General features: G+C 32.4%; 1 protein-coding gene across 1 annotated transcript; it reads right to left on the reverse strand.

The window, feature by feature from the left end:
* Positions 1-22,723: 22,723 nt before the first annotated feature.
* LOC111387167 (protein decapping 5-like) lies at positions 22,724-27,464 on the reverse strand. Its single transcript, XM_023011704.1, has 8 exons — positions 27,095-27,464; positions 25,932-26,032; positions 25,351-25,422; positions 24,323-25,270; positions 23,754-23,828; positions 23,365-23,550; positions 23,156-23,266; positions 22,724-23,085 (listed from the first exon to the last, which is right to left on the reverse strand). Exons 1-8 carry the CDS (start codon positions 27,267-27,269, stop codon positions 22,945-22,947), a joined length of 1,809 nt encoding a protein of 602 aa, XP_022867472.1. The 5' UTR covers positions 27,270-27,464; the 3' UTR covers positions 22,724-22,944.

Raw genomic sequence — 27,464 nt, forward strand, 5'->3', positions numbered from 1 at the left:
AATTTCTTAAATTTCCAAGTAAGGTAAGGAAGCTCATTATCCTTAGGTTTGTTATCATCAGTATTGTCACAATCTGCTTCCTTAGGTGTGTTCTGCTTCCTCAGGTTTGTTCTGCTTCCTCATCCTTAGGTTTGTCATCATTAGTAGTATCACAATTTGCTTCCTTATCTTTAGGTTTGTCATCATCATCTTCCTCATCCTTAGGTTTGTTCTTGTTAGACTAAGGTAGGAGTTTATATGTTTGGAGAGCTCTTTTATCTTAATAGCATCTAGGTCTTTCCTTTCTTCAATAGCTATGGCCTTAGCTCTAAATCTCTCAAGTAGAGGTCTCATAAGTTTCCTCACTATCTTAGCATTAGGGATTCAGTCGCTTATGTTGAAACTAGAGTTGACTATATCATTCAATTTAGCATACAAATCGTCAAAAGACTCATCATCTTTCATCATAGTTTCCTCAAATCCTGTAGTCAACATCTCCAATTGAGAGATTTAATGGTCTTGATTCCCCCATGCATTGTTTCTGATATATTCCAAACATCTTTTGCAGTGTCACGGATGGAAACTTGTTTAAACTCCTCAGGCGAAATAGTCATAAATATGGAATTTATCCCTATACTATTCAAAATACACTCATCTATATCATTATTAGACCAAGAAGAAACCTCGGTATGGGTAAGTAAACTGCAACAGATGCAGCTGGGACTGTCCAATGTTTATTTACTCTAATCTAAACCTGTTCATCCTAGACATAAGAAAGACTCTCATTCTAACCTTCCAATACGTATAATTACTACCATCAAAGAATGGATGAACGACAAGTAATTAGCTCATCTAGACAAATAAGGTCAAGGATCGCAATTAAGAGCTGATACCACTTGTTAGAAACACATATTACTTCGTTTAAACCCAAATATGCGAAATTTTCCACTAAAAAGCAATACATAGCTTATTTATTATTTCTAGATGACTAAAGTTAAGTACAATTTAAATTCCAAGTTAAACAATCACGGACATATAGATTTAAAGCATAAAAACTAAATAACACCAGAAATTTATGAAGAAGGAAAATTCCTTGAAGAACTCTTTACAAGGATAAAAAACCTTTCGAGAAAACATTGTCAAAAATTCCACTAGAAAAGCTAATTTACTATTGATCCATACACTGCCAAACTTTAACTCTAACCACCTAACTTGTAAATTATCGAAGAACTCTTCAATTGTGCAATTGGCACTTTCCAGAAACTCTGGAATACCTTTTTTTGTCAAAAATGAATTCAAGACTCTAAAGGCTTATGAGTGAAGGTAAAAAATTTTGACATTTGATTTTTCAATCTTAAGGCTCAACCAATAATTCAAAATGTTTGGGATAAATTGATGTTAAATCAAGAGATCTTTGGAATGTGTTTATGATCTTTGAATAGGATTGAAAAATCAGCAAAAAATCCCTATCTAGGATCTCTGTACGTCTCATTACCACTCAAGTGCTACCTTTGTGCTAAGCAAGCAGTAAGCTGATAAGTGTATTTTATACACTTATTTGATGCCTAAAATAACGATGTTTAATAGTTCTTTTGACAAAATATATCCTAAATTGTTATATTTTATGTTTAATAGGTAAATTCTATGGATGGAAAAAGGAATTGAAGAAAAAAAGCAAAAATTGATGGAAAATGGCAAAATTCAAAGTATGAGGACTACATTGCATTAACTTGAAAGATTGGATGGCTTGATGGAAATAATAAATTAATTGGGTCTTAAGTGGACGTGGAATTGGTGTCAAATTGCATAATTAATTGAGGTTTTAATGGGATTCCAATAGGATTTGGGGACTGTCTAGAGTCCTTTTGAAAGTAAAATATTAGGTTGCTAGGTTAATCTTGTGTTGGAGGAATTAAAGGGGCAGCCACTATAAATACACGTGCAGACCTAGAAAAAAAAAGGGAGAGTCGGTGGGGAGAAAATTGGACTCCAATTTGGAGTCAATTATTGTGGCTCTAACACGCAGAAAATCGAGAGGAGGAATAGAAGCTACCAGCGTGATGTGATACGAGTTTCGCCAAAACGAACCAAAGCAGTGGAGTTTGACTGGAAGAAACCAAAACCAAGTTTGGGTCTTCGGGAAGCTAATACGGGTGGCACAATTGATGGATCGAGGCACGGAGCATACTATATTGAAGTCCATGAGCTAAGTGACAACTTTCGTGTTGGGGTCGAAGTCCGAAGGCCTATGAAACAACGTGATTCAAGCAGCCAAAGAAGGGACCAAACCATAACTCCATGCGACCGCACCGTGTCACAGGCATGCGATCGCACAGGTGGCTACCGAAACTTGAGAGGCAGCAACATCTTCAACCATGCGACCGTACCAAGTTCCACCATGCGATCGCATGGGCAAAACTGAAGAAACGAATTTCCAATTTCTGCGAAAATTTTAATTTGATTCAATTTCTTATTTTTGGCAAGTTTCATTATTTTAGGACTCTAGAATTTTGTGGTTTCCTTGTTTTCCTAGGGTAGTATAAATTATTTTCTATCTTTCATTATTGAGGAGACTTTAATTTGAGAATTAATTCAAAGAGGCGATTTGCTTCCAAACCTTTGTTCTTCGGGACTTTGAGCTTATCAAGGGATCCTGTTGAGATTTCTTGTGACGTTCGTAACCTTGGGTGAGGTTCTTAAACTGTGTGATTAGAAGGTCTTTAATTTAATATATCGTTGGTTGCCTAATTCATCGTTTAAGAATTAAATCCGTAAACTTCGAATCAAATTGACATTCTTGGGATTGGTGTTACTCTCATATGGGTTCGATAGTGTTCGTTGCTATCCGGGTTAGCATCACAGCGGTTGTCATTATATTTACACACACACAAATAGACGGCAGCTTGGTAGGCAGAATTGAGGAGACTCCAGCTGGGATTACAATTAATTGCAGGCGCCTGCTGGGTGCTGAAATAAATCTGAAAACACACAGAAATTCAACCGGCTATTTAAGGAATTAATTGGCAGTAGCTTGGGTTCTCTCCAAATTCAATTATTGTAGCTGTTAAGAGATTGAATTGGTAGCAGCAAGGCAGTGGACGACTAGATAGAAAAACGACAAACGGCATATTTACTTCGAAAATTATTAATGTTCCACCAATTCTCGGTGATGTCTTCCATAATTTCTCATTTTTCTTCCATTGTTATGAGTAGTTAAATTTGATTTTAGGGCGAACAATGTAATCTTTTGGAATCCTTTATTTCATGTAATTGAGATTCTAGTGCTTTTATATTTTATGTGTTGATTTTAATGTTGTTCTTAATGCATTCTATTACTTGATCACTAATTAGATGATTTGTGAACAATGATGGCGTAGAGATGCGGATTATTTGTTTAGACCACATGATAAAATTCGGTAAATTGATATAACGTGTAGAGATACCTATATTGATTGCTATCGTCCTGTGTGAATTCTTAGAACTAATGTTTCATTCAAGTAAATTTAATTTGCATAGAGATATGGGATTGAACTAATTAAATAGGTTTAAAGAGAACTCGAGAGGAGTAAGTTGAATACAATAGAAGAATTAGACCGAACACTACTTTAGGTTTTATGAATCTTGATTTATAAAGTAAAGGTGACCAATAGGTGAAATTGTAGCATCTTAACATCCATTTATTGTTTGAATTTTCAATCACTTTTCGTTGCATCCAATCGCATTTTTAAGTATTTAGAATAAAAATCATATTTAATTATTGTTTTTGTTTATTTTCATCAAATAGAAGTTAGAAATAATAAATTGAGCATTAAAAGTATAGTTCTCGTGGGAACGATAATCTAGACTCAAAACGTCCACTTTACTACTTGTTACGATCCGTTCACTTGCAGGATAAAATCGACAACATAAGCTCACTGTTCGAGCGCCAGCCTCAAACTCAGTGGCGGCAATGCTCCTGCTTTGGGTGCTCGAACACCCTTGTGCATTCAGCGTGAGGTCTAGCATTAACTTTTTCTCTTTGTTTCATATATGGCATCCTTGATTCCTTCATGACCTATACTACCAATCGCTAACCATTTGACTTTAGATATAACTCATGATTTTTGAACACTAGAATTGTTGAGTAGTAAACTTGATTTTTGGACTAAATAATATGGGATTAAAGACTTTGCTTATAGGTCCAAATCAATTAAAAGGCCCAACATGCATAGTATTTCTAAAAACATTATCTAGAAAAATCTCTATAAATATCTACTAGAAAAATCTATATAAATATTTAAGATATGTGGTCTTATAAAAAATATCTAGAGAATTTTAGGAAAATATCTTGATGTGTGGTTTAGGTGTCTCTAGAAAATGTGTGGACTAGAAGTTTCATGTAAACACTATATAAAGGGGTAGTGTTCTCCATTTTGTAATAAATCAAAAAGTGTTTAAAGTCTTGAAGTTGAAAATTACAAGTTTTCTTTTGTTCACTTCCTTCTTCTTATTAGTGTTGTCCTCCTTAAAAACCTTAGCCAATCCAAGATAGTAAGCCTCTCTTTCCTCCAACAAGAATAACCAATTAGAGTTAGGACCTAACACTCTCATATAGCAATATGGTAGAAAGTCATGGGCAGGGTACATAGATGCCACGAACATGGTACTTCTTATCTTATTTTCATTTAGTTAATTAGTTAATTATTTGTGAGGGAATAAAACGAGTTCTTGGTCCCAGGGAAGTAAACTAGTAAACAATGCGTTTTGGGAAACCCATAAGGCTTTTGAATTCTCTATTCTCCCTCTCCCACCAAACCAAAAAATAAAAAAATAAAAAATAAATAAATAAGATCATAATGCTCCTATACATTCTCTTTCTGTTTGAAGATTGAATCAATCTTCTTCGTGTAATTAATAGTCAGTTTCTGCAAATAAAGAATACAATAGTTAAGGTAGGAATTAGTCTACAAATAATGTTAAGACTTTCCGGCTTACTCCAATGTAACAATAAACTTTCAACTTGAGACATTGTTATTCAATTAAATCGTGAGACTTATTGCTTTCAAAATCCATTGTTCTTCTTTTGAACAATTTTGAATTTATCAAGGTGCAAATCTTGTGGCGTTCAAACACCGAGTGCAATTCTTAGGTTGTGTAATCAAGAGATCTTTCAAACATATTTTTACGAGGTTGTTTGGATCATTAATTCTTGGGTTAAATCCACAAACCGGGGTTAATTGGCTTTCCTGGGTTATCTAAAAATCTTGTGTGGCATCTGTAGCCGCCATTTCTACGCGAGTTCACATCAGTTGGTATCAGAGGATGGTTTATCAACGAGTTTTCGACCCAACAGTCATGGAGATACGGGTTTGTGTGAGAGAGAGATAGTTTGGTCTCTCGTAGGCCCCATTTTGTGAAGGGGAGACGAGTTTGGTCTCCCCTAGGGCCCGATATGTGGGGAGAGACGCGTTTGGTCTTCCGCCAAAACCCGATGTGTAAGGGGAGATTGTTGAGTTTGTCACACATTAGTTGTGGATATGATTGATATTCAGTTTATAAGTGTGAGGGAAAACCTCACCTCTTAAACTAGCTTTTGAAGTGAGAGAGATCCAATCCACCCAACACTGATATCAGAGCACAAGCCCCAATTGAAACGAGGTTATATCTTTCAATTTTCTTGTTGAGTCTTTCAATTTTATTTGTTTCCTATTTTTCTTTGCATTCTTGTGTTCTTCGCATTCTGTCATTTTTGAGTCTTTGATCAACAAAAGTGTCGTCAAATTTTCAAAAGTTATTTTTAAGCTAATTGAGCTTCCAAATCAACTTTCGTCAGTTGCATTGGTATCGTAGTCGAATTTTTTTAAAAAAAACAGGGGCCAAAAAATTTGCTATTATTATTTATTTTCAACAATTCTTCGTTGTCGATTTGTTTGGGTCATATTTACTTCCTTCGAGCTAATTAAAGTGTCATTTCAATTAATTTTCTTGGTTTCGTTAGTTGAGTCAAGTTCTCAATCCCATTGTTCAAATTCTTCTTAAAATCAATACTCTTGATTACACCCGGTTTGGATTCCACAAGGCTAATTCTTGTGAGTTCACTTTGTTCTTGGAAGCACTTGGATGAAAGCACTGAGTGAAAAAATGCAAAGTGGTGAGATCAATATAAGGTAAAAGCCTTATTTTGTGATTCCGAGTGAAATATTTGTGAGCAGAAAATTTTTAAATTTAGAATGTTTGATAGAAGAGGTTCCAATTCAAGTCGAAATGGCAATCAAATTAATGTGTCGATAGGCTTGAACGACGAGAAAGGAATAATCATGGAGATGAGATAGATGGTAGAAATATTATTAAGTTGTGGAGCCTAATTCTTGTAAAATTCTATTAAGAAGATGTAGTCCTTATAAAATTTGATTTTGCCCCATCTTATCTTATAAATAGGAGAATTCCTTAGGTATTTCATAAACCATTAAATATGGAGAGAGAGAGAGAGAGAGAGAGAAGCCAAGTATATGATTTTTTCTTGTAAACTTTTCTTTTATGATAGCAAATTATTTCTATGGAAGGAGAGTATATAGTCTCACGTTGAGATAAACCTCTCTTAACTTTTGGGTGTTCTTGAATGTTTATTTTTTCTTTCTTCGAACTAATTGCCCTCGATGGAATAGAATTAGGTTGTATAATTCTCAACAATTGGTAGCCATTTCTACACGAGTTCACATCAGTTGGTATCAGAGCATGGTTTATCAACAAGTTTTCGACCAACAGTCATGGAGATATGGGTTTGTGTGAGAGAGAGATAGTTTGGTCTCTCGTAGGCCCCATTTTGTAAAGGGGAGACGAGTTTGGTCTCCCCCAGGGCCCGATATATGGGGAGAGACGTGTTTGGTCTTCCGCAAAACCCGATGTGTAAGGGAAGATTGTTGAGTTTGTCACACATTAGTTGTGGATATGATTGATATTCAGTTTATAAGTGTGAGGAAAAACCTCACCTCTTAAGCTAGCTTTTGAAGTGAGAGAGATCCAATCCACCCAACACTGATATCAGAGCACAAGCCCCAATTGAAACGAGGTTATATCTTTCAATTTTCTTGTTGAGTCTTTCAATTTTATTTGTTTCCTATTTTTCTTTGCATTCTTGTGTTCTTCGCATTTTGTCATTTTTGAGTCTTTGATCAACAAAAGTGTCGTCAAATTTTCAAAAGTTATTTTTAAGCTAATTGAGCTTCCAAATCAACTTTCGTCAGTTGCATTGGTATCGTAGTCGAATTTTTTTAAAAAAAACAGGGGCCAAAAAATTTGCTATTATTATTTATTTTCAACAATTCTTCGTTGTCGATTTGTTTGGGTCATATTTACTTCCTTCGAGCTAATTAAAGTGTCATTTCAATTAATTTTCTTGGTTTCGTTAGTTGAGTCAAGTTCTCAATCCCATTGTTCAAATTCTTCTTAAAATCAATACTCTTGATTACACCCGGTTTGGATTCCACAAGGCTAATTCTTGTGAGTTCACTTTGTTCTTGGAAGCACTTGGATGAAAGCACTGAGTGAAAAAATGCAAAGTGGTGAGATCAATATAAGGTAAAAGCCTTATTTTGTGATTCCGAGTGAAATATTTGTGAGCAGAAAATTTTTAAATTTAGAATGTTTGATAGAAGAGGTTCCAATTCAAGTCGAAATGGCAATCAAATTAATGTGTCGATAGGCTTGAACGACGAGAAAGGAATAATCATGGAGATGAGATAGATGGTAGAAATATTATTAAGTTGTGGAGCCTAATTCTTGTAAAATTCTATTAAGAAGATGTAGTCCTTATAAAATTTGATTTTGCCCCATCTTATCTTATAAATAGGAGAATTCCTTAGGTATTTCATAAACCATTAAATATGGAGAGAGAGAGAGAGAGAGAGAGAAGCCAAGTATATGATTTTTTCTTGTAAACTTTTCTTTTATGATAGCAAATTATTTCTATGGAAGGAGAGTATATAGTCTCACGTTGAGATAAACCTCTCTTAACTTTTGGGTGTTCTTGAATGTTTATTTTTTCTTTCTTCGAACTAATTGCCCTCGATGGAATAGAATTAGGTTGTATAATTCTCAACAATTGGTATAAGAACTTTTAGTTTTGATTGAGAGCAATGACCGGTGAAGAAGGTTAGGGATTTGCAAGCTTGATGGTTTAGATTTTGCATGATGATGTAGATCGAGGATTATCTGTACAGTAAAAAATTTCACCATCTACTTCTAAATGAAAAATCAAAAGGAATGAATGACAATGATTGGAGATTCCTTGATTGTCAGGTATCGGGACTCATTTGATTGACACTATTCCAAGAATGTTTATCATAAAATTATGGCAGAGAAAACCACGTCGAATTTGATGAAGATATTGCCCAACATGTATGAGAAGCCATCTGCGTGTAATAAGGTACATCTAATGAAAAAATTTATTTAATTTGAAGATGGTTGAAAGTACTCCAGCACTAAAACATCTCAATAAATTGAATACAACTATCAATAAATTGGTCTCAATCGAGATTAAATTTGATGATGAGATCTATACCCTAATCCTATCTGCATCACTACCAAATAGTTGGGTGCCTATGAGAGCTACGATTACTAACACTATAGGCAATGTAAAACTTATATTCAGGGATGATCGGGTCTTTGCTGAGGGAGTTCACAGAAGAGATTCTAGAGAATTCTCGACATCAAATTACGTCCTAAATGTTGAGAATACATGTAGGAATTTCGAGAAAAATTCCAATAAAAGCAACAATAAGGAGTGGAGGATGGTAGAAGTAAGTCCAGGTCTTGAAAGTATGTGGAATGTTGGAACTATTGCAAGAAAAGTCACATGAAGAAGAATTGTAGAGTATCAAGGAAGAAGGAAGAAAAGAATAATAAAAGTGCTAATATGATTCTAATCGAAAAATTGAAGTTGTGTAAAACTTCAGCTAGACTTTTCTTCCGAGGAATGAAGACCTGTTGCCAATGCAAATGAGTCACTGATGGTGTATTAGTCTTGAGGTGGAATATTGTTAAATTGTGAAGCCTAATTCATTAAAGGCTGTTTATGAATTTATGTACTTGTAAATTCTATTAAGAAATTGGAGTCCTAATTAGTGAATTATTATAATGGTACGAGAGGATATAGTCTCACATTGAGACGAACCTCTATAAATTTTGTCTGTTCTTGAATGTTTATTTTTCCTTCTTCAAATTGAATGCTCTCGGCGGAATAGAGTTAGGTTTTATAATTCGCAACAGCTCACTCCATAATTTGTATAGGATACTTTTTCAATTGAACTTATGTGACTTGCCATTGATTCAAACAAAATTAAATTGTCTATTATCATCTGAACCAAATTGAGCAGTAGCCACTATAACACGATAGAAATTTGAAAATCTAAAATGCAGTTCGTATTCCCTTGGAGAGCATAATTTCATATCCAAGATCAATGACAATGATATTGAATATTTTCTGCCAATGCGATATAAGATCAAGTTGAAATATATTTTACTCATTTAAGTCCCTTTGAAACTAAAAAATCATTAACAAAGACATTATTACATAAACTAAAAAATCATTAAAAATATGGTTCTTATTGTACTCTATCTGCAAATGTCATAGAATTATAATATATTCCAGAAAATGAAGGAAATAATCAATAAAAAAATTATGCAGACTTACTTATTTTTATCCCAGTCTAAGTTATTCCTTCGTTGGGACCCTTGTCCTTCCAATAGAATCACCATCTTCTTACTCAGTAGACCCACTCCTCGTCTTTCAAATAAATCCACCCTTTTTTTCCTCAGTAGATGATGATGGTTGAGACTCATATTGATCTCATTCTCCATCTTCGAGTCTGCGAGCCTGACACTTCGAGGGCCGTCATACTATAGATATCATGTATTCAACAGGAAGGTTCTAGGGTTAGAGATATAATTAAATTCTTAGAATATGTGAAAAAAAAAAAAAAGTACATATTTTTCAGCCATTTTTAAAAGTTTAAAGTGTAATGTAGAGGGATCTCTACGGATGGAATTCATGAAAATTTGGGAGCAAATTGTACAAAATATTGGGAGGGGAAATTTCCTGGGGTAATCTGAATGTTTATGCTATGCAGTAGTTCTATAATGAATGTATACACTGAAATTTGGGGTTTTCATTTATTTACTATATTTTCTAGTAGATAAATTATTATAATTTCTAAATAGATAGCTAATTTCAAAATAATTAAATCCTTTTGTAGATAAATAATTAATTTCAAAGTGGTTGTTTATAAATAATTGCAATTTTAAAATTAATAGAGATTATAACTGTAAAGATAGAATTTTTTGATGATATAATTCATTCACTAACATCTAATGTATTGTTAATGAGTGGTTCACCATGTGCTACCCATTATGTATAACCATTTCTAAATCCTTTTTCATAAAGATGAAATTTCTAAGTATCTCCTTGAAGAAACTTCTTGTTGTCACATTTAGAGTATGGACACTTAATTTTATCTCCAATTATTGGTTTTTAAGAGGAAAATTCAATAAACTTTTCAATCCATTTAACAAATATGGTAGAAAGAAAGCCTTCAACAGCTCATTCGAACATCGAACCAAGTTCAGCCCCCATATTGGTTCAACAATGTTACATCTATATTTAACAAAATGAAAACATGAAACCTTCTCATTTAATATAGTAACTATGTAACTACGTACTCACTACAATGAAGAAAGCATGTAACCAAAGTAACTAAATTCTTTAGATTCTTAAGTTCAGCAATATAGTGCAATCAAATTGCACATTACAAAGAAAATATAGATATAGAAGAGTCAAGAAATGTCTATATCTACTGCTAAATATTAAAAATAATAATAAAAAAACACCTAGAAAAATTATTGACAAATTATAATGAATTGTTACAATAATAAATCATATTGAAGTAAATTTCGAAATCTAGAAACTTATCTCTTAAAAAGAGGACTTCACAAAAATAATTATAAATTACTCACCATATTATCTTGAAATGGAAATGCAAAAAATTATGTGTATGACAAACTTGTACCATGATCTACACGAATTCAAGGCTTGATATTACAATTATTCTTTGTAGAACTACAAAATACTAGTCTGAATAGGTCTAAGATCAAGTTCTTTAGGGAAAGAAAGTAGCTGTAATTGTAATTTAGGTAATTAGCATAAAATATCCTTACATTTCAATGTTATTATACAAAACGTCATTATCTGTCATTTTTGGCACTTTTACCCTTACCTTTACCATTTATTGCAAAAATCATCATTTTCATCAAATTTCGCATTTAAAATGACAAATATACCTTCTATTTAGGTAAAACCATAAAAAAGAGAAGAAAAGTTAAAGAATAAATTGTAATCATACTTTCAAATTTTTTTAAAAATTGTAAATAATTCTAAATAAATTATTGAAAGGATAATTAACACAAGACGTTCTTACCTTTTATTTTAAAAATTGTAAATAATTCTAAATAAATTATTGAAAGGATAATTAACACAAGACGTTCTTACCTTTTATCATTATTGTGCAAACCGTCTCTACCTTTCATTTTTTTGACATTTTCACCCTTATTTTTTCATTGCAAAAATATTTTTTTTTATCAATTTTCTCAATTAAAAGCTGTAAAATAACAAATAAACCCTTCTCTTTAAATAAACAAAAATAAAGAAAAGAAAAATAAACAAGAAATTGCAACTATACTCCAATATTTTTCAAAAAAAAAATATACAAATAAATAATTAAAAATCACTTTATTTTTTAATTATTTGTTTGGAATTTATTTGTACTTTTTTGAAAATTTTGGAAATACAGTTGCTATTTATTCTTCATTTTTCATTTTTTTAATTTTTGTTTATTTAAAGAGGAGTATATATTTGTCATTTTATAGCTTTTAATTAAAAAATGGATGAAAATAATGATTTTCAGAATGAAATATGAAATAGGGGTGAAAATGTCAAAAAATGAAAGGAATGGACGTTTTGCACAATGATAATGAAAAATAGTGACCTTTTATGCTAATTACTCTTTTAATAATTTATTTGAATTCATTTGCACTCTTTAAAAAAAGTTTGGAAGTATGATTGCAATTTATTCTTTAACTTTTCTTTTCTTTTTATTGTTTTATTTAAATATGGGGTATATTTGTTATTTTACATGAGAAATTTGGTGAAAATGATTATTTCCACAATAAAAGGTGAAGGTAAGGGTAAAAATATCAAAAAATAAAAAGTATAGGCATTTTGTACAATAACATTGAAAGGTAAGAATGTTTTATGCTAATTAACCTTGTAATTTTAGGCTCAAAACTATTACATATGGGACGGGTCACCTCAACTATTACCAATGAAATTATTCATCGGTATATTTTAAGTAATATTTTATCTTTTCATTCCAAAAATTTACCTACGAAAAAGTTCATCGATAAATAGTTATAATATTTATTTACTTTTATTCAAAATTTACCTGCGGAATATATAGAGAGTATCACTCACAGCTGCTAGACATTTTCGTAGGTAAACTTTGTCCTTTTAGTTTAAAATAATTAATTTTATATGTCGTTTGAAATTCATTGATAATTTGTCGCTAATAACAATGAAAATGAGCATTCGGTATCCATCATTGAAATCGCAATTTCTAGTAGTGATACTCAAACTATTCTACTCTTGAAAAATCCTTCAAGGGTGCTTTTTAACTGTCACATTGTGACAGTAAACAAGCATTTCTTTTTATAGTGCTTCTTACCCAATAGTTTGCACCATTCTTGCATTCAAATATACCCAAAATCAACAAAAGATTGCAAAAAGATGACATATCCATTCAAGATCTTAAAATTGTAGATAATAACTATTCATATATTTGGTACCTACAATTGTTGACATGGTTTCCAATCCTCTAATGCAGTTCGGATGCTTTTGAGTTAATTTCCCAGCACTTTCTTTCCTCTCCCTTCTCTGTTTTGGTTTAAAACCCTCGATGGTCGTAACTCTTGATTTATAACCTTAATATTTTTAAAAACAATACTTTGTCTAGGGACAAGATTATAAACTTAAAATTCTCTAATTAATATAATAATTTTTTTAAAGGGTAATTAGTAATTATATTCACACTACAATTTTTGTTTGGGTAAACTGCATTTTAATTTCAATGAAGATCCCTAATCTTTATTAATATTAGGATTTATGGCCTTATCTTTTTTAATCACATTTTTATCTTTAACTTTAGCAGTTAGCGTATCTTATTCTTGATTAGATTTTACTCTATAATTAGAGCGCTTTGAAATTAGGAAAAAATTATTTTGTCAAATTTTTTTATTTGTTATTTATTTTGTTCATTTGAAATATGAGGGGTGAATAAGTTTCTTATGACCTCTTAAAATATTTTTATTAGAGACCATTCAAGGATAAGATATGTTAAAATAATACAAAGAAAAAAAATTATGGAGATAAACGTGATAATGATCAAAGGTTAGGAACATTGGTTGCAATTGAAACCATAATGTAAATATAATTATTATTTTTAAAATTCACATAGGCAACTGACCTGCTACTTCCATTCTGAACACATCCCCAATTTATATTGTGATTATATGTCGCAAGTACCCATACTAGTGCTCCCAAAATATTGATATATTGATCATAAAATTATCTTAAACTATTTCGTCCGTGTATAATTAACATTTAAAAGAGCATTATATCGAAGCAAGCTAAGAGAAAAGAGCACACTATGGTCATTTCTTAGATTTTGGGAACCTTAAACCAATTGCAAATATATATATATATATATATATATATACACACACACACACACACATAAAACAATAAATTAATAATAATTTTTATAACATAAAAATATTCAAAGTTACAATAATAATAATCTAGAACTTTCAAACATCTAGATTAAATTTATTTTTCTAGACTGTTTTGATAGAAAACCAGCAACTATACTATTGCAATCAATATAAATTTCTTTTTTGATAGACATCATTATCAATTTATTCAATATTTCTTGTGACATTGTTGACCGAAAATATGATTTTATCACCATCAACTTTGAGAAAGTCCTCTCAGTGGATGAAATTATAACTTATATATCATTAATATTCTATAAGCAATCCACACATATGAAAAACAACCGTCATTTTTATATATAGCTTCTATTTGGCGGCGATTAAAATCAGATTTTTAGTAAATTTTGATGAAAAATGATGAAATATAAGGTTGACAATTTGTGGTCCCATGAAATGTGTGATTAAAATTAATTGTGAACTTTGATTTAAATTATAATCTGGATTTTAATTTTCACTGAACAGGGGCATAATCTAAAACTTCAATCACCTTTTTGGTGTCTTCCGGCAAATATTTTCTAACAATTTATAACTCAAAAATTAAATTTGTGCTTCTCAATACATTAATCACTGTCATGCATAATTTTTTTTTCAAGCTTATGATATCAACACTTTAGACAATTATCATTTATAGTTTACAATTCTATTTAATCGAACAAAAATTTAAAAAGTGTTTTCATATTTTTAAAATCATTCAAATTTGAACCTAGTTGAAGAATGATAGTAATCCACTATAAATAATAAACCCTAAAAGATTTTCAACATAAATTTTTATATCATTCACATTTTGATTAAAGGGCTTCTTTCTATGGATAATACATGAAATGTAAGTTCAACTTCCACTTAAGCATTAATTTCTTTAGGAGTAATTTTATCAAATTCAAATTTAATTTCTCTATATATTTCAAAAAATGAAATAAGTGCTTTCAAGCTACCAAGAGTAGCACCAATAGACATATCTAGGGGTGAACCAAATGTCCAAACCAAACCAAACCAAATCAGAAGCGAACCAAACCAAGCAGATTAATTCATTCGATTCTAATAAATAAAAAATAAATGATTTTGGTTCTTTGAACCGAGAACTAAAATGGTTTTGGTTCAAGATTTGAGAATTAGAATCAGAACCAAACTTAATATTTAATTTTATATATTTTAATTAGTGTAGACCCTAATTTTATATTCATTGGAGATAGTCCATTTATTGGATACAATCCATTAATTGATTTTGGGTGGAGACAGATAGCTCATTAGTTATTTACACCTTAATTTTATATTCATTTGAATCATTTCTCCTTCGCTCCTTTTTAATTTACACAATATCACAGCATGCTGAAATCGTAATTCATCAAGTTAATGGAATCTCTTTTAAGATCAAAAAATGAAATTGTTCAGTTACTTAAAAAGTTTTTAAACTATTTTTTTTACCTTGATTGTTTGATAAGTTATTTGTATTCTTCAAAAGTAGAGAAAAATCCAATAAACATTCATGGAGTATTAGACGGTTAATATTGTACGTACAAGTGGACTACAAAATTTTTGCATCATTCATTCTTTAGTGTAGGGGTGTGCCTTCAAAATTGTTGCAATTGATTTAGTGAATCATTGCTACTACTTATTAAACAATTTTTGTATGAGAATGAAAATTGATTTGTGTATTCAAATTATGACTATACTTTGTTTGTTAGTTTGGACTTTTTTTTATTTTGATGATTGAAATTTGAACTTACTTAATGTTTGATGTTTATTTTTTTTATTTAGGTATATATTACTAACTTATATAGTGTAAATCTAAAAATTTTAAAAATGACACTAGAACCAAATCAGAACTGAACGGTTCAATTTGGTTTTGTTCCATATCTTTAAAAAATAAATAAAAACATCTGGTTCCATTATCAGAAAAATCATTGGTTCATGGATTGGTTCAGTTCTTTTGGAAACCAAACCAAATGGAACCATGTCATCAACCCATAGACATATCCTCATTTTGTAAAATTTTATTAACAGCAAACAATATATTGTTCCAAATGTCAACAAGAATTCAAAAATTATAATGTCATGAGATAAATTTTTAGCATTTGAAAAAGTCTCAGTGTCATCACATGCTTCTATCAAGTGTTTTAAGGGTTTTTTACTTTTGGCGATTGACGTGTTATTAATTTAACACTTTGACTTAACGTGTCTTATATATAAAATTTGCATATCACAAAGTGTAAGGAATTAAATTATGGTTTGAGAAATTTTCTTTATTATTTATAACTATAATATATATATGTGTGTGTGTACACACACAGAGAGAATTGAGAGGGGAACAATTAGGAATAAAATAAGAAAATAAGCTGCTGAAGTTTTGATGGTCAATTGGTTCAGTTTTGAGGGGAAGAGTTGCCTAGGTTGTTGTGCCTGTCGGATGGACCAGAAGGAGCAGCAATGCTTCCTTTGGGCAGTCTTGTTGAAAATAGGCCTTCCGGTAAAGAGTGCTTCTGCTGGTAATGCTTCAAGATCATTACTGAAACATCTTCCTTCATCAGTGTTCTCCCTGGCCTAATTGCCACACAAGAATTTACAAGAAGAAATCCAATAAATAATATATGAATAAGTTTTCTGGTTTTTGGGAATGATAAAGAAGGAGAAGGACAAAGAGAAGACACCATCGGAAAACTTTCTGGCGGGGTTTAGAAAGAGAAGTGCACAACCTTTCTTAAAAAACAAGGGGTTTATATAAATGTGTATGAATGTTGTGTTGAAGTCTTTTTCTTCTTGGCTCCAAATTCTTCAAGGATCCCATTTAGGCGTAATATTTGCAAGAATAACAAGCATAGTAGATGTGATTTTATCATCATTTCCTTTGTTGACTTGAGTGTCAAAAGGTTACTGCCTAGACTCGACTCAACAAGTCTTAGTTGTAGTTGAAGATGTAAAGTTTGGCAAAGATCCTCATACATTTTGTCACTTCATTCATTGACTTGAATGTTAAAAAGTTACCATCGGGACTCGACTATTGTTTTACACATAATGTTTGGGAAAGATCATGTTACAAATCGAAATTGATCGTAACAAAATTTCAAACCTACAAATAAGGTACGTTGAAATGATTGTGAGACAGAAAGTATAGAAGTAAGAGGAAAATGGGATACATGGAGAATTTGGAAAAATAGTTTTAAAAGTGAGATGCACTCAATAGATGTTGAATCTTCAATGTTCAACGTGTGGAATTTTAGTAAAATTGGAAAATTTCCACTTAAATTTCTTTTATGTATGTTCATGATATAAGTAGAAGAATTTCCATTCATTTGGATTAAATACATACGGTAGTAGATTGCAATGGAGGTAAGGCTAGAATGATTCCCTTCATCTTGTACTTTGAATCTATTTATAAAATATGTTTGAAATATCTGAACTCCCATTTAGGTGGAGCCCTAAAAACTTCTACTATCATAACGAAAAAAGATGGTAGACTGCAATAACGTTTATCATATCAATTTATTTCTTATGTTAAATGAAATTTCAACCCATCATCTAAGTAAAGACTAGGGTTGGACAAAACATCAGTACCAAACCAACCAAATCGGACCCGACCCTAATTGAATTGAATCGAGTGGTTCTTCTTAAGTTAAATACGCGAATAGGTATCTGAAATGAGAACCAACATGTTAGGTTCGATTTTCGATTTTAAATCAAGAACCGAATAAGAATCAAATCTCTCTAATTTTTTTAATTTATTTATTTTAAATATGTCAAATTATTTTTTTTTAAAATAAATTTGCTAGCTCATTAATTCAATTCTAACTCAAAAATATAATTTTCCTATTTTTAATTTTCAGTCCAAGCTCAACTTAATCAAATTCATTTAAATTTTACCCAAATATGTTATTCTATCATAATGTGGTTTCTACCGTTCTGAATAAATCGAATTGAAGCTCAACAGTACATCTCTTAATTATGTGAGTTCGCTATCTTCCTCTTACTATAATTTTAACAGTCAAAACTATGAAAAACTCAGTAATAAGAGGTGCAAAAGATAGATATGATTAGCCTACGTTATTTTATAAGAGTTAAGATTGAATATGCCATTAGTTAAATTAATCTAGCTTTATAAATATTAAAAAATATATATAGTATGAAACCCAGGAATCAAATGGAATCGAACTGAACCGAACTGAACAAGATGAAATCAAACTCGAACGGTTCCATAATTACATTTAGACCTGACGGCTCCATTTGCTAAGTACCTGAAAATTTCGAGCCCAGTTCGATTCTTGTTAGAATTAAATAAAACCAGAACATGTACAGCCATAGTAAAGACTTATAATTATTTCAATAATTAATTAACTTCTTGTTTTGCAAAAAGAGAAAAAATAATTAATAGTTTTTGGGAAAGTAATGGATCAAATTAGGGCTGGGCAAATCTCCCAAATCGAACCGAACCCAACGATTCTTGTCAAATTAAATACCCGAATGGGTATCTGAATTAAGAATGGACGAGTACGATTCGGTTCTCGGTTCTAGACTAAGAACCGAATAAGAACCGAATCTTTCTAAATTTTTTTAATATTGAATAAATTAAATTATTTTAATTTTAATTTTTTCTAAACAATTAACAAATTAACAATTTTTAAATCCAAATTTTTGGCTCAATAATTTGTTTCATTTCTAATTTTTTAATTTTTGGCCCAATTACCCATTTTATTGTCTCATTTTTTAGCCCAACAAGATCAAACTCACTAAATAACCCTAAACACCTACACTAAAGTGTATAAAGCTATCTCGACTCTCGCAGCCTCGCTTACATTCCAAAACCTATACAATCGTCGACCTACGCTGTGACCTCCGATCGAAACTGTGACATCTGCCAACCGAAATTCTGACCATAGCAATCATTTGAATAAGGCTGTCTACTAGTCTCTGACATTTCAAAATCATTGAATGTGTCATTAGTTATATTTATATAATATTGTTATAAATGTTAAAAATTTTAATTATAGTATAGAACCAAACGGAAACAAATCGAACCGAACTGAATCGAGAGGAACCGAACCCGAGCGGTACCATAATTATATTTGGATCCAACGGTTCCATTTACTAAATACCCGAAAATTTTGGTTCGGTTTGGTTATCTTTAGAACCGAACCGAACCGAACCGCGCCCACACCTAGATCAAATATTTGAAGAGAACCGAACCAAACCGATCCGCGTCCACCCCTAGATCAAATATTTGTTGAATGAGATCATCTAAAAAGTTAAGCCATTTAAAACAATATATATTTATACCGGTATTTAGGAGAATATTTCCGTATAATTATATGTTTAAATTTTAAGTTGGTATGGACATGGAATCTTCATGTAAATGTTCGTTTTGAACGTTCTGGGATAAACATTTTAAGAATTATATTATTTTTATTATTTTTCTTGATAATCACAATTTATGTAAACCTGTAATATAAAGAGAGCAAAGATATTGAAATCCCGTGATGGATTATAGAGAACTTGTCGACTTGTTAGTATTTAAGTTGAGAAAGAAGTTAGAATTTTATTTAAATTTCTTTATTAATTAAATTCTTATAAATTCACAAGACATTAATGCTACTTAGATTTTAAAGAATACAATTGAGATTTATTAAAATCTCAATTAAGGACATCTAAATTTTAATAAATTTTAGTAAAATCCCAATTAGAGATACCTCAAATTAAATGGATTTTTAAAATTCATTAAAATCTTAATTGAAGATACCCCTCTTAATATAATATCCCGTCATGTTGAGTATAGCCTACTGAAAAATCGATAATTGATGACTTTTCATGAATTTACATAAATAAATGGGATCTTTCGCATGCAAAGCCACCATGATCCATGAGGAGATCATATAACTTCTTTGACCAAAATAATCCCAGTTACGTATAAAAAGGGTTCAGGGTGGCAGTAACATCAATCAAGATAGTAACTCAGATACGTATAAAAAAAAGTTTAGGGTAGCAGCAACATCAATCAAGATAGCAACTCAAACTTCTAATGAGGAGACGTGTTGAATAAGTGACATTCCAGGGTAGTTATGTCTCAACATTAGAAAGAAATTAATAATTAATTTTAAGTCAATTTCCACAAGAAATTGTAATAAGCATTTTTTTTTTTCCATGAAACTTGGAAATGAAATTTTATTTTCCAAGTTTTTGAGTGTTTGATTTGCCAAATTCTCCAACTAATTGATTTTCTAGCTTTACCCTCACGTTACGGATTTTTCCTTAGTTTGGAGGAATTCACTTTCTCATGGGGTTGGTGGAAATTCATTTTCCATGCAATTTTTTTATTATTATTATTATTTTTCTTTTCTTCCTTTTTTTTTTTTTTTTTTTTTTTTTGCAATGGAAACAAACTCTAGCAACAATTGTAAAAGAATATATCCCTTAAATTGACAATTTTTATGTAAAAATGCCAAATGACACCGAAATATAGAATTTTATTTTTTTGGCAATGTAAACAATTTCTATGAACAATTGTAAAAGTGGATATCCTCTAAATTGACAATTTTTAAGAAAAACAAAACCAAACGAACACCAAAAGACAGTTTTATTTCAATATTTTTCAAGTGGAAAATTATATCAATCAAACACTATTAATTGATAATTTTCAGTAAAATAATTTTTAAGCAATTCCATTTCTTGGAATTCGTTTTCTTTCAACTCAAATTCCATCTTTACAATCAAACGGAGCCTCATGTATTTTGTACCTTGATCTCGCTTTACAAGCTAAATAACCTGCCGCTATTATTGATGAAAGAAACGCTGAGGAAGAAGTTTTCCATAAGGCTTAGGAAAGATCGAGTAGTTTGGGCCTAATGTTTATGTGAATGATTGTTGCGAACAACCTCAAGTCTTCTCTTTCCAAGAACTAAAAATTGCTAAGGACTTTATGAAATCAGTAAAAAATTGTTCTCAATCACCTGATAAGTAATTACTAGTATATTAATGGGAACATTGATCATCATACATGAACATGTCATTGAGATGACAAGCTTAGTAACAAAATTTAAGAATATAGAGATGGGTGTGGATGATAGCTTCTTGGTACAATTTATCTTAACCTCACTGCCTTCTGAATATTTTCCATTTCAAATTAACTATAATACATTTAAAGATAAGTGAAATGTGAATGAACTTTACACAATGTTAGTTCGGGAAGAGATACGGATTGAGAACCAAGGAACTTATAAAGGAACCCTTATATGTTGGGAATTTACTTAAAATGCACATCGAAATTTAATTAATATTTAAATTCCCATCAAGACTCTTCTTTTATACATTTGTTGAATTATGTAAACCCCTTTGCTTATCTTAAACATGAACAATCACGATCTACAATTCACAACTATCCAATTATTCAGTTTTCAATGAAAATTTACATAACGAACAAGACTGAGAGAATTAAGGATTCTCTTTTCTTGTGTTAATAAGATAATGAATTGTATTGTATATTTCTCAAACCTTAATAGTTTATTAATATAAGTTCAAGTGGGTTTAGCCCGATACTTAAACTTAATTCAGACCATTGTTTAATTAATTAATTTGGTCCATAAATAAGTAACTCAATTAATTAATTGTACACTACTTCTCAATTAATTATTAATATATTTCATTTTTCTAGTTCTCCTTCTGCGTATAATCTATTATGGTCCACATCACGACGTCTAACGACGTAAATATTATTTTGATTGAATCAAAATAGGACAAATTAAAACACCATTTTAATTTATCATTAATGCCAAGACAACACGTGATGTGTCACATTGTATGACAAAATCAAACTTATCCGTTTTCCGTGAAACTATGACTTACTCGTCAATATGATTTGATCAATTACGAAATATGAAGTGTCTCAATCCAGCTTATCGATTATATCTTCCATCCCACTATTAAGTCGATGTAAGTCGAAAACTCTTTTCGACTTACGAGTGTACCTTGACTAAAAATTTTGTTATCAACTTAGTTAAATGAAATGTAAATCATAATTTTTTACTATCTAAAAGTAACGAATCCTCTATTGATCAATGTTAAAATTAATTAGCTTTGACTGGAAAAATTGTGTGACTGGAGAAATTGTGTACTCAATGTTAAAATTAATTAGCTTTGACTTAACCTTTTTAAGCTTTCCAAAAGAAGCAGTCTTTTGATGTATCAGTGGATTTAACTACTTCCAGCCCAGAGACTTTTGAACAGCCTCCATCCGCACTGGGAGAATTTATTGTCCAAGCTTTTGGATCTGGGAGGGAATTGCTTGCTACTACTATATACGATGTACCATTGAAAGGCTTGACCCAGTCCAAAAGAGCGATCCAAGCATTTTGAAATAGTGATCCAAAAAGAGTCCCAGTGTCAAAGATTTAGATGTAATTCCAGATGATCCAGATCCAATCGATTTAATAGTCATGTTGTTGCCCTCGAGTCTCAGTTTGGAGAGCATGTAGAGTTGGAATGTACTATCTTCTTGACTGACAAGCAAATGACACCAGCACGACAGGTAGAAATATTCATGATGTGACCATGACTTACAAGCATATCGACCCAAGTTGCGGAATTGACAAAATTACAAGCAAAGGAAATATAGAGAAGTGTTCGTAGTGGTTTGTTTGCATTTTCATTTTCCATTTTCATTTTCAAAACGATTTTTAGTTTTCCTCGAAAACGGCCCGTTTTCGGCATTTTGAACGTTTTCGACATTTATAACTGAAAACACTGAAAACGATAAAAAGTCGTTTTACGTTTTCAGTTATAAATTTTAACTCGTTTTCGAAAATACGGACCAAACGCGTTTTCCGCGTTTTCGAAAACGGAAAACGGAAAATAAGCCGAAAACGGCAAACCAACCACGGCTGTAGCAAAGTCAACTGCTCCTGTCCACTGATGCAATTAAGAGAACTTGACATAAACCGCAAATAGATCCAACTTCAACAATGTGGGTAAAAGATCGACACTATTATGCCGTACATCCTAATTTTATTGCTGAAATAACCACAAGGAAATTGCAAACATACAAGCAAGTCCTAAACCACTTCTCGTGCCTACCGACAATAAGGCAGCAGCTTCGACAGTCTCTTAAAATGCATGACAAGAAACACGATTCTACAAACCTCGACCACGTCCTCTACTAACATAGCCATATCGCCCATAACCCCTTCCATGATAAGAGCCTCGAAAACGACCACCACGACCAGATCCCCGACCTCCTCGGCCCCCTCGATACCTAGAAAAATCTCCAAAAGTCTGCAGTTGCCAGATATATAATTAGCTAAAGTCAATAACTAGAATATGAAGATATCAATGATGGACGTACCTCTGTGTCTAACTTCATCTGCTCTGAATACCTAGTTCTTCCATGATTTGGGCCATTGTCCAGTGCATTACAAGAAAGGGAATCGAAAAAGTCGTCCTTGCTATAAACAGGCTGTGGAGCAAAGAAGTATATTCGACAATTGGTATATAATAGACTCATACCAAGTGAACACGTAGATATGAATACAGACAAAAGAAAGAATCGCATACCTCAATCTTTGGCAATTCAGCATCATCTCCATCTTGCATATCAGCTTCGTCACTGACATTTCCATTCTCATCTTTCGACTGGGATTTGTTACTTTTTCCCAGATGACCCCAGACCTCATCCTTTTTGAACTTCTCATTCATTGCCATGAAATCAAAATCTTCGGTGAATTTTGCCACTGGTGTTCTCTGAGAACCATATAGGAGACAAAATATGGAATCATGAAGGTTAAACATTATATCAAATTATACAAGAAAGATGATATTGGTCACTAAAGGATGCTTGTTAAGGAAAGATCTACTATATAGGCGGCAGAAAATTTAAATATTTAAAGAACCTTGATATTGTGAATTTTTATGAATTTTTGTGTAATGCAAAAGTGAGTCATTACCGCAGGTCCCGGTCCGGGTCCTCTACCTCCACGTCCTCCATAATTGTTACGCATCTGATAAGTAGCTCCATTTGGCTACAAGTACAGAAAAATATGTACAAACATCTCAGCCACATTTTACATTTATTTCATGAGCCATAAGTAAACTTTTTACATTGGTTAACAATTTCAATCATCCGCAGAAAATGGTAAGAAAACAACAACCAAAGTTTACCCCTTCCATCAACTAAGTGAGCAATAATGTACACTTGAACAATTTCAGTTACAGCTTGCATTGAAGATAATATTATAAGCCCTGCAAAAACTGGAAATTGATTCTCATAACATTTCATAAAACAAATGACGGCAAGGTGAAAGTGCCAGATCCTTTAATTTTATCTCCTAAATTATCATTTTGCAGTTACATATAGCTTTTAACCTCGTTAATCCATGAAATCCTACGACATCTTCAAAGTTCAAGAGCTAAAACTATTACAAGCACCCTCCATCTTAATAGCATTCAATCAAAAAATCAAATAAAATTTCGGGACACTAAACTGACTAACAAATGTGTGCAAGGAGAAAGGAACCTTTTGGAATCTTGTGCTTGGAGGCAAAGGTAGAATTGGTGGCTGAGCTTCAGTTGCAACTGAAACTGGCGGTTCTGGAGATGGCTTTGGTGACACTTGAACTACTTCCACATCCTTCTGAGCTGTCCGCAAATTTAGTGTTGAAGGAACCATAGCTGGTCCAGATTGCAGCAGCTGACCGGGGGTTATAAGTGAAGGGGTGGGTGTTTCTGCTAGAACTGATCTTGATGTCCCAGAAACAGATGTCGGAGGCTGAGACATGGTCTGATGAGGCAAGGCTGCTGGGCTGAATATTGCACTAGATTTGCTAGCAACCGAAGACATTCCAGCATTGTCAGGAATTGTTGAAGACATCAGAGTCAAAGTTGGCAAGCTAGAACTCAGTGTTGATGTAGGGATAGCTGAAATAGGAGCTTTGTTTGGAATTGGATTCGGCATTGATACAGATGCTGGTGATACAGACTGCAGTGGAGGAACACTCAAAGACAAAGTTGAAGAAAGTAAAGAAGCAGAGCTTAAACTAGCAGAACCAGTGCTGTTAAGAATCAAGGGAGAAGGATATTCCGGCAAATTAGAACCTGGAAAGCTCGATCCTCCTGCCGGTAAAGATGCATTGAAATCAGAATATGGCATCTGTTGCATGGACGGAGGCATTGACAGTCCAGGAGGTGGCCGAAGCAAGGACTGCTGGGGCAGTTGAGGGAGCCCATTTGGTGCACCATAGAATCCCTGCCAATACATTGGCATAGCTAACCCACTTCCATTAGCATTTGGTGGAAAAGGCCCCCAAGAGTTCAAGTTCCCTCCCGGTTGATATAAAGGCAGACCAGTTTGGAAAGTTGACCCAGGGTGTCCCGACTGAGTAGAATTGGAACCAAGATCTGTCAAAGACCCAGTAACAGCTGGAGGCAAGCTTGTGGATGCGGTTGCTGGAAGAGGATAATTAGACTGCATGTGGTAAATAAAGGTTAATAAAATTAATTCAGCACCACACATACCATCACTACAACAGTCTTTATACTACTTGCCTGAATAATGGCTGGATCACTGTTTATGGGTGGTGTACTTTGAACAGGCGGAGAAGATTTTACCTGTAGATCCTGAGGAGAGCAGAATGGAAGGGACAATTTGAGGCAAATAGGAATAGATGGAATAAAGAAACAACAGCCTAAATATTATCCAGAAGACAATAGTAACATAGCTTCTACTTTAGAGTAAGACTAATACTTCAAAGGGCAGTACAGGAAACTTATCAAACCGAAACTGTCAATTTATACGAGCATGGAAAAACCCAGCAGACTATTCTTGTCAATAGAATGTACAGTAAGTTTTCCACGAAATTGGCGGTCAATAAAAATTTAGAGAAATGAAGAACAAAAGAACAACAAAAGTAAAAGGAAACGTACAATAAAGAATGCAAGTGTTTTTTGTTCACCCAAAATCAATATAAATCCCAAGTTGAGGCCCCCTCTTCCTTTCAAAATGAAACTAAGAGCTTTTCACCAACCATATGTTAGTCGTAACCAAAATCAGGAAATCGCCTGATATGTAATCATAAAACTTAATTTTTCAAGACAAACTAAGCAATCGTACGGTTGCAATCAGATACCTTGATATCACTTCCTCTAAACAGTATGTACTCGTAAATTTTGTCACCAGGAGGGACTTGTGGACCATCCTTTTTTCGTCCTTCTGTTCCAAATGATCTCACTGCCACGAGATAAATCCACGACAACAGTTAGGTCGCATCCATATTTTAACATAATAATCAAAGAGATTGTTGATGAAATTCACTCAGCATACAAATTTAAAGATTTTGATGACTCAACTAAATAGATATATTGCAAATGACAATACACCCAAAATGTTTTCAGACCTGTTCAAGTTTCCAGCAATCATCATGCTGTAGGTCATATAATTTTACTTCATTGTATGTTTAACATAAACAACTTGAAATGCTTAGGTAAGCTATCGCACGTCAAAGATCCCTACAGCACTATTTTTCAAGCCAAGTTTAAAACTAATTATTGGTATAATAAATGCAGGTAGCCACATAGCCACATATTAATTATAAATTTTCCTTAACATAACATGTTATAGTTTCAAATTTATAACATATGAAAATTAATAATGAAACTAAACAAAACATATCATCTTTTCTCAGTTTTCATGGCCAAAAATATAACCAGAAATTTCCATAAAACAAAAGGAAAAAAAAAATTAACAAGAATAAACTTGTAAAAGTAATAATTAAGCCCCCATTTGGTAGTGCTTTTCAACCCTCCCCCCCACCCCCCACCCCCGAATTGATTTTTTGACCGTTATTTCACAGTTCCGGCCATTATTTTTGACTTCTTCACTCACGGGTGCCCGGGTCAAAAAATCAAATCTCATAATCACTAACGAACAGGCCTAAGTAAAAAGAATCAGAGTTATTAGAAAAATTATCATAACTCAATAATATTAATCGTAACTCGTACTAGACCATAATAGCAAAGGATTATTAAAAAAGACAGCACAAGAATTAAAAACCGTGGAGAAACAATCAATCAAGCATGCGAATGAACAAAAAGAGCAAATGACAATGAAAATGCTAATTATTCAAGCAGGGTAAGGAAAATCTAAACAAATCCACTAACAGCAAAAAAAAAAATTTTGAAACCCTCCGACACAATCAAACGATCAATAAGTCAACAAAAATTTATAAATAAAATATTATAAATTTTAAATTACAAAAGAATACAAAAATCATAATTTTTATGAGTTTCTCACCGTTACGGAGGCCGATGCTGGACTCTTCAGTGTTGATGTTGTAAAGAATACCTTCGTATCTGATCTCACTCTTGGAAGTCAAGCTTATCAAGCTGCCTATATACGAGTCCGCCGATGCTCCGCCACCGCCGCCAGATCTACTACTGGACGCCGTAGCTGAATTATCTGCCGCCATCCTTTGATTCTATTCCCCCTATTTACCTTTAACCATATATAGAATTGTGTAGAAATATATATATCTAGAGAGACGACTCTTCAGTCCTCAAGGAGAAGAATTCAGGGAGAGAGAGAAGGAGAATGTTGTGACCCCTTTCAAAGGTGTGAGACAATGTAGGGTTTCAGTTTTTCTATTTTTCCATTTTCTACCTCT

Source organism: Olea europaea, unplaced genomic scaffold (genome assembly GCF_002742605.1).
Source record: "Olea europaea var. sylvestris unplaced genomic scaffold, O_europaea_v1 scaffold393, whole genome shotgun sequence".
Taxonomy (NCBI): Eukaryota; Viridiplantae; Streptophyta; class Magnoliopsida; order Lamiales; family Oleaceae; genus Olea; species Olea europaea.